Here is a 13,397-nt window from a genome sequence, read left to right as displayed (position 1 = left end):
TCTTTCTTTCTTTTCTCAATTCCCACCTCCCTACCTCAGCCCGGTTCAACCTGTCAGGCTGGCCCTGACGGGGGGTGTGCAGGAGGCGGCTGATTAATGTTTCTCTCTCGTGGATCTTTCCAACACTCTATCCCTCTCCCTTCCTCTCTGTAAAAAATCAATAAAATATATTTTTTTTTAAAAATTCCACCCCCAGCCAGTCCTGGAGGTCACGTGGATTCCCCAGGAAATGGTGCTGTGTTTTAAATGGGGAGAACCTTCAGCAATACAAGCCTTTCCAGAAGGCTTGGTCTCCACATGATACCACCTTGGGGGGATGAATTGCAGGTGGTCTCCCGCCTCGAGTTTGGCCTGTGCAGAGAAAACCCTTGCTCCTCAAGTGAGGTGATGGACTGCAGACTCTGGGACAATATACTATGGGATGTGAGGTGGAGGAGTCAGAGAGGTTGGGACCTGGAACAGGATTGGTGAGAGGGTTTCCTGCAAATGGGGGAGTGTGTGTGTGTGTGTGTGTGTGTGTGTGTGTTCCCCTCAGGGTATTGCCCCTGTCTACAGTATGACCCTAGACATAAGCCGGGCCCCTGAGTGCCCCGCTGAGGCTGGGGGTGTTCTGTACCTGTGTGTTTCTGTGCTTGTGTTTTCTGTGTGTTTCTGAGTCTGGGCACCCCAACAACAGGCAATCTCCAGAGAGGCGGTGTAGTGGGCCACATGTGCTTCTTCTGCAACTCCAAGTGAGCCCCTTCTGCTGCTGCTCTTCCAGGCCTCTGGTTTCCCCCTGGAGGTCCCGTCACAGGCACCAGGGATGGATGAAGAAAAGGGTCAGTTCATAGAACCCCAGCCTGTGGGAAGGGGAGGAATTGGGGAAGATTCTGATGGCAGACTGGAGTTAGAGAGTGTGCATGGGGAATGTTTGTGAAGGACACTAGGCTTCGTGGAGGAGCTGGGGATCCAGGTCCCTTGGGAAGGAATGAGTGGGTGGGTGCATGTGGGGGGAGCTGAGGGGAAAGACTTCTAGGCCCCTAACCCCCCACTAGGAATGAGCAAGTGGATGTCCCTGGAGAGGGGTGTCCCTTGCCCATGTGAAAGCGACACTGACCCCTCAGGGAGGAAGGTGCCTGAGTCTACTCAGTGCATCACTTCCGGACCCCTGGGTCCTGGTCCACTGAGGGTGCATGGCCACCCGGGACACAGGGGCCAGGAGGGAGAATTAGGCCCAGTGATCGCTGCACTTGTGGATGAGAACTATCGAGGGACCTGTTCGCAGTATGTATTACACAAGTGTCAGAAATGTTTAGGGGAACTACTGGCCACATGCTCCAAAGAGGCCAGGCGTCACGATGTATGAGATTTTATAGGCTGGTGGCACTTGTTGTAAGACTCTGAGGTGGAATTAGTATTGGGATAATAACACTGTTTTCATAGAGCAGACACTGTAGTGAAAGTAGATGAAAAGTGCCTCTTCTGGACATAAGTCCACATTATTCCAGGGCTGGTGGCTTATATGATCTTTGATTACTTTGTGAGGACCTCCATTGCTGTTTCCTGTAGCTGGAGTCACTGGCAGAGAAAATAATCTGTGTGTTGTTTTTTTAATTCCCCTGACCCCTCTAGGGTGTTGACCTCAAGGTTGTTGCTCAACAGGCATGACCTCAAAGCTAGAGGAAGGATAAACCTATAATCCGTCCCAGGATGTGTCTTTTGTAACCAGTCAGCATTCCTGCGGATTCCAATGGCCATAGTCTTCACTGCTTGACAACAGTGGCAAGGCTGTTCCCCCCAGCAAATGAGAATTGACATGCAACCAAGTGCCCCTTTCTCACGTGTGCTCTTTGGTGAGCCCTGACCTAGAGATAAAGCTGTGAAACTGTCCCATGTGACATAAACCCACCTGTCACTCCTACACAGGGTGGGGCAACAATAGGCTCACAGTTGTAAGTTCACAGAACACAGAGATTATTCTTTTAAAAAATATTTTAGAAAGTAATTTTATTCTTTTTCTGAAGGGAAGGAGAGTAAGACGCTGGGAGAGATAAACATAGATCTGCTGCCTCCTGCACGCCCCCTACTGGGGATCCATTTGGGGATCTTCACTGACCTAAAATCAAACCAGAGAGCTTTCAGTGAATGGGGTCACACCCAATCAACTAAGGACACTGGCCTGGGCAGAGTTTATTCCTATTATTATTATTAGTAGTAGTAGTAGTAGTAGTAGTAGTATTTATTAATGTATTATTTTCCATACCAGCAACTCTAAACCTACTTTTGCCACACCCTATATTTTCCTAATACCCTGTTGTAATCTCTCTTTCTGCCTTTCTCGGCCCTCCATGCAGTCATGGATTCTCCTTTTTTACAATAGAATAATTCATGTTGTTCATAATTTTATAGGCACTACTTGGTGTGTACTCTGTAACAAATACTCGTTTCCTCCATGTACACAGTCATTTTGAGATTCAACACAAATTCTCATGTGAAAAGATAATTTACCTATTTCTGAGTAGTACTGTGTTCGGTGAATAACCACTTTATCTATTGATCTATGTTTTTTCGTTACTTCTAGGTTTGGGGTAATATAAATAAATCTTTTGGGAATATTTCCATTCAGTTCTTATATAGACATGTTTTACTATTAAACTGTTGTGTAGGTGAATGTTTTATATTTAAGACATGTGAACCTGTTAGCCAATATGGTCATTCCCTTTGCTTTCCCCCTAACCCATAGTATATAATAATTCCAATTTTTCTGCTACTCTGCAAGGACATACAATGGTTAACCTTCTCAAATTGTAACCCTGGAAATGCATATAAGGTTAACTCACTTTTGTTTTAATTCCATCTACCTAAGAATTTTTAATGGTGAACATTTTTTCATACATTTATTTGCAGTTTTTATCTGCTTTGTTAGAATATCTGCTAAGAATCTTTTTCTTTAATATTTTTATTGAATTCAGAGAGTAAGGGAGAGGGAGAGAGAGACAGAAACATCAATGATGAGAGAGAATCATTGATTGGCTGCCTCCTGCACATCCCCAACTGGGGATCGAGCCCACAACCCAGGCATGTGCCCTTGACCGGAATCGAACCTGGGACCCTTCAGTCCGCAGTCCGATGCTCTATCCGCTGAGCCAAACCAGCTAGGGCAGAATCTTTTCAAATTGTCTAAATAAATTTATTATTTTAACTGAAGGAGGACTGCGCAGCATCTAAGACAAATGCTTGAATTTCCCTCATTCAGTGATTCAAGTGACTCCTTTGCCATATGGAGCCATAGGTTTTGATTCTTGGAAGAAAAATAGTTTTACTCAGTTTTTTAAATTATGTTTTTATTGATTAAGGTATTACATATGTTTTACTCAGTTTTAAATCTATGTACAACTGAAGCCAAATTATACCATATACTTCAAGGGTCCTCAAACTACAGCCCGCGGGCCACATGCAAATACAAATATTGTATTTGTTCCCGTTTTGTTTTTTTACTTCAAAATAAGATATGTGCAGTGTGCATAGGAATTTGTTCATAGTTTTTTTTTAAACTATAGTCCGGCCCTCCAACGGTCTGAGGGACAGTGAACTGGCCCCCTGTTTAAAAAGTTTGAGGACCCCTCCTCTAAAAGGACAGTGATGTCAGTGACGCACAAGCCTACAACTGTGAGGTAAATTCAAGAAGAGAAGTCAGTACCGGCCGGTGTGGCTCAGTGGTTGAGCATTGACCTATGAACGAGGAGGTGAGGGTTCGATTCCTGGTCAGGGCACAGGTTGAGGGCCCAGGTTGAGGGCTGGATCCCCAGTATAGAGGGCGTGCAGGAGGCAGCTGATCAGATTCTCTTTCGTCATTGATGTTTCTCTCCCTCTCCCTTCCTCTCTGAAATCAATAAAATATATTTAAAAAAGAAGAGAAGCTGGGCCCTTGCACACATCCGGACCCTGCCCCTCCCTCGCAGGGGCGGGATTTGCTCCTACCCCTCAGAGAGCTGCCATTCCTGGTTAGACCACAGCAACCGTCCATTCCCGAGCTTTGCACGAGTGAGAATATAAAGGGGGGTCATTGAGGATCATGTCTGGGTGTTTTTTGGACACAGTTGGGAAAAATGAGAAGAATGAACAGACTAGATGGCTGGGGTTGGGAAGGAGTCTGAGCGAGCTGTGAGGGGCCTCCTGTCCTGAATTTCTTCCTCTGCCTCAAAGCAGGGGTCATGCATTCATTCAACAAACAGTTATCGAGCTTCCAGTATTTGCCATGAACAAAATGACAGAGATCCCTGCCTTCAGGAGCTCACTTGTGGGTGGGGAGGCCCCTCCACCTTCCTTTCCCCTTGCGAGCAAGAGACAGCTAGTCAGGCCTGAGGAAGGAAGAGAACAGCAAATGCCTTGTGAGTGTTAGCTATGGGGCAGGCACCGCTCTCAGCTCAGCATGGCCTCATTTCATTCCCACAGCACTACCTTGAGGAGGTGTTGTTATTATGAGACTAGAGGCCTGGTGCACAAAATTCGTGCGGGGTGGGGTCCCTCAGCCCAGCCTGCAACCTCTCGTAATCTGGGACCCCTCAGAGAATGTCCAACTGCCGGTTTAGGTCTGATCCCACATCGGGCCTAAACTGGCAATCAGACATCCCTCGCAATCCAGGACCACTGGCTCCTAACTGCTGGCCTGCCTGCCTGCCTGCCTGATTGCCCCTAACCATTCGCCTGCTTGATCACTCCTAACCACTCGCCTGCCTGCCTGATCGCCCCTAACCACTCGCCTGCCTGCCTCCCTCATCATCCCAAACTGCTCACCTGCCTGCCTGATTGTATGCTATTCCTTACATAACCCTATACTTTATGAATCAATAAAAAATTTACAATTTTTAATTATAAACCTGTGTTTTCTATCAAAATTACTTCTTGCGTGAATTTTGGGACACCCTTTACTAATACATTAAATGAAGTCTGGGTTTGTAGAATTTGTCAATTTCCCTGGCATAAATACTCTCATCATGGTCAGTGTTAAACTGCCAACGTGAAAGCATTGAATATGCACATAATATTTCAGTAGCACATCATTGTATTTTATTTCCAATAAAATGATACAGTTGCAACAAATATGCTCCAGAAATTTCATAACAACACAGTAAAATTATTGGGAAGCCTCAAGTTTTAAACCTTTTTCTAAAGTTTGATTTAAGTACAATTGATTTAAGTCATACATTCAAACAATATTTTTAATTGATTTCAGGGAGGAAGGAAGAGGAAGAGAGAGATAGAAATATCAATGATGAGAGAGAATCACTGGTAGGCTGCTTCCTGTACCTCCCCTCTCCCTGGGAATTGAGACTGCATCCCATGTATGTGCCCTGACCAGGAATAGAACCATGACATCCTGGTTCATAGGTCAATGCCCCTGAGTCCCACCAGCTAGGCTGTAGTATTTAAAAATATATATATATATTTTTTAGTTTTATTGCTTAAAGTACTATAAGGGGTATTACATATGTCTCCTTTTTTCCCCCGCCCTTGACAATCAAAAAATATTTTTTTGAAAATATGTACTTTTATTGTTGATAGAATTACAGATGTCTCTCATTTCCCCCTGTATCTATATATAATGTTTGGTGGCTCTATTCCAGGCCTCCCTCCCCTCTCCCCTCAGAGATCTGTCAGTATCACCAGTTAAGCTGACCTCCAGTCCCATCTTGTCCTCCAGCCCCCAGTGTGGGGCCTCAAACCAATACTCACCAAGGTCCTTGGCTGGGATGAGCCTTCCTCTTGGTCGTTGCTAAAACTACATTACCCAGAAAGCACTGCGCTAGAGTCAGCCGGGTTCGGAGCATTTTGTGACCTGCACATCCGGTTAGGGCGGGACTTCCGGCGTCCTCCTCCCGTGGCCATTTTTAAGGATCCCGTGTATTCTCAGACTCCCAAGCTTTCCCGCTCTGGTGGCGAGTAGGAGGAGGCGTGGGAGGCAGCGTCCCTGCCTTTCAGGGCGGTCTGAGCCCCGAGGTGTTGGGGCGTCCGAGGCTCCCCGACTCCTCTCCGCCGACAGAGTCCCCTCGGCCTCACCCCATCGGACCCTCCAGCCTCGGAGCGAAGTTTTGTGTGAGGACTTTTCCTTTTGTTTTCAGGAAGCTGCTGCCATCCGTGGCTGTGAACCAAAGAGGGACCTAGTGTGAGTTAGGGTTCTAGCCTCTTCTCAAAACTGCTCAGAGGAAGAATAGACTACACGGGAGAGGCCAGCAGGAGGGCGGGAAGGAGGACCCTGTAGGTGATGAGGTCACTGGCAGGTGCGCACTGGACTGAGCCCCGAGGGCGGCGGGCATCACCCCCCCGGGGCGGGGCCAGGGCTCTGAGCAGCCCGAGCCCCTGGGTCCTGGGGTGGGTGCCCGGCCCTCAGCCCTTTAGTTCCCACCGGTTCCTGCGGGTGCAGAGCCGCTGAGGGGACGGGGCTGTGGGGCTCCTGTCAGGGCCTCACTCTCTGGTGGCCTCTGAGGTCGTGGGGTCCTGGGGCTGTCGGCCCCTCTTCTCGGGGGACCTTGGACCTGGGGACCTTGAAGGGACACCACGCCCAGAATCCTAAGCCCAGGTCAAGGGTCAGATGGCTGGCACCTGATTTTGGCAGCCAGTGGAATTGTGTGTGACAGGTCCTTCCGCGCATGGGCTCCAGAATGTGCAAAGGCTTCGAGTGCAGACTAAGCTGATTCAGGGACCAGCAGGGGTCCATTTTTTAAAAAATAGGAATTGGAAACAGTGGCACAGGAACCAAGTGCAGAGGAGCTTTGGGGCCACTTGGGTTTGTGTTCTGCTGGTGATGGGGTCATTGGGGTCATGGGAGCAGTAGAGCAGGTGACCTGTCCCAGGTCTCACTAGACTCCCTGTGGCTGCAGCCTGATGCACAGGATGGGTGTGAGGACGGTGGTAGGAAGCCCAGGACGGAAGCTGCTGTGATAGTGCTGGTGAGTGTGAGGGTACCTGGAGCACAGTGGTGGTTGTGGGTGTGGAAGAAGCAGTTTGCATATGGATCAAGGTAGAGCTGTGGCCACCTGGATTTCCTAATTTTGAGGATTGGAGAGAGAGGTAAGAATCAGAGATGATGTAAAGGTTTGGATTTAGCACCTGAAGATATGAAAGCACCATCACTGAGATGGAGAAATTCATAGTGGGAAAGTTATGTTCATGAGGAATATAAAATCTTCTTTTTTGCCTTTTAAGTTATGAGATATTTCAGAGACCAGTTCATGACCATCTGGAACTCTGAGGAGTAGTTCAAGATGAAGACTACTTAAAAATATAACCATCTAGACCAGGGAGGAGTTGAAGGTCACCTATTTTTATTGGAGGTAGAAGAGTAATTCAAAAAAGGTTAGACTGTGGCTAGTGCATATTTACTTCTTAAACAGTCATCCGGATTTCTTGTGACCCCTTGTGTGGCCTGGTGTGTTGCATCCAGTTTGGTTGATTTGCTTATAGACAAGGGGACATCTGTGAGACTCACTGAGCCTGGGGTAGAGGGCCATAGGCTGTGAGTGGAGAAGGGACATCAAGTGCAGCAACAGTAGAGGTGGGCTCTGGATAACTGAGATCTGATGTGGTTCTCAATAGGTGAGGTTGAAGGAAAAAAGAAGTTGGGAGGGAGGCCTTCATAGCAGAACTGAAGGCTGTGCCTTGGATGTGGGCAATCAGAGTCAGGTTATTACATGATACTGTTTGAACTTGCCATGCAGTCTCTGGAACACACATGCTGAGTAATGACTAAGACCAAGGAGATGTCTATGGGAGCTGGGACTACGGGAGTGCAGGTGTGAGAAAGGTGTGGCAGAAGGAGTGATGTGCTGTTGGAGAGGGAGTGTGAATTCATGGCCACAGGTTCCTGATATTGCCATAGAGGGAATGAAGGTTGAGTCCATTTCTGCTGTTAACTGGGGAATTTTAGGGTAACTCCTGAAAAGATGGCTGTTGTGGCACTACATGCCAGGTCCAGAAATTAGGTGTCATATAGGTGCACACCTGCCTGTTGTTGTTGGGCTGATACAGTGATCAATAGGAATGGGATAGCACACATCAGTGTCACCTGGGCTTGAATATGTCTACTGGTTTCGAGAAGGCGAGTTAGAATTTTGAAAAAAGGTGATGAGAAAACAACCTGTCCTCTTCCTGACCTATATGTGTTGTTTTTGAAGTTGTGACTCTGGGAATGAAGCTGTATGAGGGAAGTGGGATGCAAAGAATTATGTGGAACGGGAAGGGCAAATTGTTGGCCTTAGCACCCTAGGACTGGAATCGAAAGGGTGACCAGTGATGCTTGTTTATCCGGGTCTTGGAAGGAGAACCTGTTGAACAACAAGGATAACGCCCCACGGGATCAGTGTCAAATCACTCACCTCTCTCTTTATGGCCAACATTTATCTGTGCCCTGTGTTGGTGACACCCTTTGCGCTGACCCTAAATATGAGGCCCTGAGGTCAGGTCTAATCAATCTGGGCATCTGCTCTATTGCTGTGGGAAGATACAGTATCAGTAGGAATATAAGGAGAGAGTGATTCTGATGGATGCAAGGCCTGCTATTTTCTGTGATGTGGGGAGTGGAGGGAGCAGATGGATACGGAGAGCGAGAAGTATGACGAAAGTAAAGCCTAGGAGAGAAGCTGATCATGGACTGAACTGTCCCCATCACGACAGGATATGGACTTCGAGGACGTGGCCATTGCCTTCTCTGAGGAGGAGTGGGGGCTCCTGGATGAGGCTCAGAGACTTCTGTACTGCGATGTGATGCTGCAAGTGTTTGCTCTGGTCTCATCTGCTGGTAAGAGCTTCACATTATCCCAGTGTCCTGAGGTGATTTCTTCTCCTCCTTTATTCCCCAAATGTAGGTTTCTCTCTCCCACAGCCAGACCACGGGCTCTTCCATTTTATCCCATTATCCTGTCAAATGCACTGTGGCTGAGAGTGCTGCATGTGTGGAGAGCCCAGAGCAAAGGACTCCATGAATGGCCCTCACACCCACAGCCTCAGATAGGACAGGCCGTGTCTGGGGGTCAGGATTGTTGCAAATAGGTTAATGGGCCCAGCTTGCACTTTCTCTTTCTGGGAGGGTGTCTGTGTCCACATCCATGGCTTCCACTTCTGCACCATTCCTTCAGCAAAAGGCTCTTTGTGACTGTCTATGCCAGGTTATGGTGTTCACTTATGGTGTTCAAGAACCATGGCTGGTTCTTGAAAGACCTCCTTCCATTGTTTGTAATATTCTGTTCCCTGAATACCATTGCAGGCTGTCTTGCTCTGGCCCAGTGCTGCCTACTCACCTCTGTTTTCTTTCTTTCTTTTTTAAAAATATATTTTCTTGATTTCAGGGAGGAAGGGAGAGGCACAGAGTGATAGAAATATCAATGATGAGAGAGAATCGTTGACTTGCTGCCTCCTGAACACTCCCTAACTGAGGGGCCTGTCCCTTGACTGGAATCGAACCTGGGACCTTTCAGTCCGCATGCCGAGGCTCTATCCATTGAGCCAAACCGGCTAGGGCTGTCTTCCTATAGAACTCAGAATATTTGTGTTTTATGAGCTTGTACAGTAGAAGATGCAAGGAGAACCCTGTTTTTTTTCCCCCAGGGGGAACATGCAGGATGATCTAAAGGTTTGCCTGGCCCTTGTGAGTTGTAACTCGCGGGAGGTATGACATAAGGGTGGTGCTTAGATTATACCAGGAACCTGCTCTTGTCCAACAGAGTTTAGGTTGAGGTGCCACTGCCAGCAGCTCATATTTCTACCATTTCATTCCCATGCTTGACACTTCCCTGACTTATCTTTTAATCTTTGACTTCCTGGTTTCTGGCTACCTTCACCTTTTTGCCCCTTTTCCAGCACCTGTTCCTCTGAACTGCTCTGTCTGAGGTATTCTCACATATTGACCTGCACATGTGTTATGAGATGTACAGACGTGCTTCACTAGAGCCCACTTTTCATATCTTGAATTTTACTTGGAATAAGATGTAGCCCACCTTCTGTACAGGTTGCCCATGTCGCCAGCAGACAAGCTCTTTTGAACACTGTTAGAGAAAGCATGAGCAGCCGATCCAGCTTCTGTTCCATGTGGTGCTTGCCATGTTTGTTTCATATTTTGTTTGAGATCTTCCTTATATGGTTATCCTCAGTGGCCCAGATCTTCGCAACAGCATCTTATCAACATTTCCTTCAGATATTTTGCTGTCAGACAATTGCATGTAAACAACGTGTTAATATGCGACACACTTTTGCAATGAGACTTCTCGCTGGCAGCACAGTGGACATTCATTTCATCACCATTTTTCTGTTTTCAGGTTGTTGGCATAAAAAGGATGATGCGGAGGCCTGTTCTGAGCAGAGTGTATCTGTACAAGTGGAGTCACAGGTTAGTGCTTTTAAGTCAGCTCCAGCAACCCAGAAGAGCCATCGGTGCGGAAGGTGTTTCTCTGTGTTAAAAGACATTCTGCACCTGACTGAGTCACAAGCAGCAGACTTTGAGCAGAAAGCCTTCTTCAGTGACGCATGTGTGAGAGACTTCTGTTTCAGTGCAAACCCTCACCGACCACAGAGGGAAGCAGGTGGAGAGAAGCACTGGAAAGAAGCTGTGGGCGGGGCCTCGTCTGTGGCCAGGTGCAGCTTCTCCTTATCAGGGCTGCCTTCATCCAGTAGGGAGGGTGGGGAAGACTTCCCAGCCATCTCAGAGCTTCTCCAGCACCAGACCCCTCTCAATACTGAGGAGCCACACAGTCGTAGTGAGATTTCAGAAGAATTTCTCACAAGAAAAAGGAATCACCAGTGGGATGACTGTAAAAAAGCAGCCAGCCGCCACCAGAACCTTGTTCAACATCAGGGCGTCTGCTCTGGGGAAGAGAAATATGAGTGTAATACATGTGGGAAACTTTTCACATGTATCTTTAACCTCAATAGACATAGGAGAATTCACGCTGGAGAAAAGTCCTGTGAGTGCACTGACTGTGGGAAGCTGTTCAATCACAGCTCTTCCCTCACAAGACACCACAGAGTTCACACTGGAGAAAAACCGTATGAGTGCAGTGACTGTGGCAAGCTTTTCAGTGACAGGTCATCCATCAGAAAACACCAGAGAGTTCACACTGGAGAAAAACCGTATGAGTGCAGTGAATGTGGGAAGTCCTTCAGTCAAAGGTCTCACCTCACTAAACACCACAGAGTTCACAGTGAAGAAAAACCTTACAAATGTAGTGAATGTGGAAAATCATTTAGGTGCAGTTATGGACTCTCTGTCCACAAGAGAGTTCACATTGGAGAAAAGCCTTACAAATGTAATGAATGTGGAAAATCATTTAGCCGCAGCCATGTCCTCTTTGCCCACCAGAGAGTTCACACTAGGGAAAAGCCATATCAATGTAGTGATTGTGGGATGTTCTTCAGTTACTACTCTAACCTCTGTAAACACAGCAGAATTCACACTGGAGAAAAACCTTATCAGTGCAGTGAATGTGGGAAGTCCTTTCATTACGGGTATTCACTCACTAAACACAACAAAGTTCACACTGGACAAAAACCATATAAGTGTAGTGAATGTGGTAAATCTTTTAAGGAAAATACTCATCTCCTTACCCACAAGAGAGTTCACACCGGAGAAAAGCCGCATGAATGTAGTGTTTGTGGGAAGTGCTTCCGGCAAATATCTAACCTCATTCAGCACCTCAGAGTTCACACTGCTGAAAAACCTCATGAGTGCAGTGAATGTGGGGAATCTTTTCGCTTCAAATATGTCCTCATTCAACACTTGAAAGTACACGCTGGAGAAAAGCTTTAAATGTGCAGGGAATATTTTACTTTCTCACTCAGAATAACACCAAAGGAGAAGCTTTTACCCCCATTTACCTGAATGCAAACCCCTTTATCAGAACATACACTCTGCTAGATGCCTCCTAAGTTTCAGGTATAAGTGACGCTTTCAGAAACCGCATCCGACTTGCTAACCTACTCAGGCCTACAACCTGATTGATGTCACTGCAAGTGTTTGTGTCGAAGCTATTTCACCTCTACCACCTGGCTCCCCTGAAGAGTGTGCATCCATCACAACCCCTGCATACTCTGGGGTTGTGCTTGAGAAAATTATGAATATTCTGAGCTCCTGGGTGGATCTTCATTCCTTTATTTCTGACCAGAGAATTGACCTGACCCAGGTTTCGTCCAGAACACCCTCCTCAGCTAAGTGCTACCTCTTACAGGAACATTGTGGGTGTCACATTGTGCTGTGAGGAAGTGTTTCAGGTTCCAATGCATCAGCCTGCAAATCTCTTGCTGTCATCTGCTCTGGTGTATGACCTTTATATAACGGTGTTTTTTCTTGGTACCTTTAATATTGTTGGTTCTGTTTACTCCCTGGGATGAAAGGAAAATTGTGATCTGTCAGCATGGAGAGGTGAACAGATATGGTGGGTCCCAAACTTTGTGTGCATTGTAAGGCACAGCTTGATGGCAACAAATCACTCTTTGTCCAATACTGGCAGATTTTTTTGTTGCCAACCAAGGCCTTGAGAGAGTGTGTGCATGACTTTGTGGTTCTAATTTGCTGTCTGGTGTTTCTTATATTGTAGAGGTCAGTGGTCACCCTGAACAGGCGGCCTTTATTGTGCTTCTGTGAACGATATGAAGTATATTCTCTGTTCACAGTATGTATTACACAAGTGTCAGCAGTGTTTAGGGGAACTCCTCTCCACATGCTCCAAAGAGGCCATGTGTCATGATGTATGAGATTTCATAGGCTGGTGTCATTTGTTGTAAGACTCTGAGGTGGAATTAGTACTGGGACATAAACACTGTTTTCATAGTCATAGCAGACACTGCAGTTAAAGTAGATGAAAAGTGCCTCTTCTGGGCATAATTCCACATTATTCCCAGGCCTGTGGCTTGTATAATTTTTGATTACTTTGTGAGGACCTCCATGACTGTTTCCTGTAGCTGGTGTCACTGGCAGAGAAAATAATCTTCTGGTTTTTTTGGATTCCCCTGGTCCTTCTAGGGCAGCGGTTCTTAACCTGTGGGTCACCACCCTGTGGGTCATGACCCCTTTGGGGGATCAAAGGACCCTTTTACAAGGATCACCTAAGACCATCAGAAAACACATATATAATTACATATTGTTTTTGTGATTAATCACTAGGTATTAATTATGTTCAATTTGTAACAATGAAAATACATCCTGCATATGAAATATTTACATGACGATTCATAACAGTAGCAAAATTACAGTAATGAAGTAGCACGCCCAATCCCGCAGTGTCTGCCCCGCCTCCCCTGGTTGCAGATGGCAGGCCCGGATCCCGTGCTGCAGAGAGCGGCCGCTCGGATCGTGCTGCTGCCTGCCCTGCCCACCCCGCCCACCCTGCCCAAGACAGGGCAGGCCCGGATCCCGTGCTGTGGCGGATGGC

At 46.9% G+C, this 13,397-nt stretch overlaps 1 protein-coding gene across 1 annotated transcript in view; it reads left to right on the top strand.

Annotated features, from left to right (window-relative positions):
* LOC102249999 (zinc finger protein 586) overlaps positions 1-13,397 on the top strand; it is an 84,093-nt gene that overhangs the window by 28,658 nt on the left and 42,038 nt on the right. The window contains exons 3-4 of the mRNA XM_014530708.1: positions 8,653-8,776; positions 10,290-10,360. Of these exons, the coding sequence (XP_014386194.1) occupies positions 8,656-8,776; positions 10,290-10,360 (192 nt within the window). The 5' untranslated portion in view covers positions 8,653-8,655. The remainder of the gene's footprint in view (positions 1-8,652; positions 8,777-10,289; positions 10,361-13,397) is intronic.

Source organism: Myotis brandtii, unplaced genomic scaffold, assembly GCF_000412655.1.
Source record: "Myotis brandtii unplaced genomic scaffold, ASM41265v1 scaffold765, whole genome shotgun sequence".
NCBI classification, from domain to species: Eukaryota; Metazoa; Chordata; class Mammalia; order Chiroptera; family Vespertilionidae; genus Myotis; species Myotis brandtii.
Note: the sequence above shows the minus strand (reverse complement) of the source record. Positions and strands in the feature narration are given on the sequence as shown.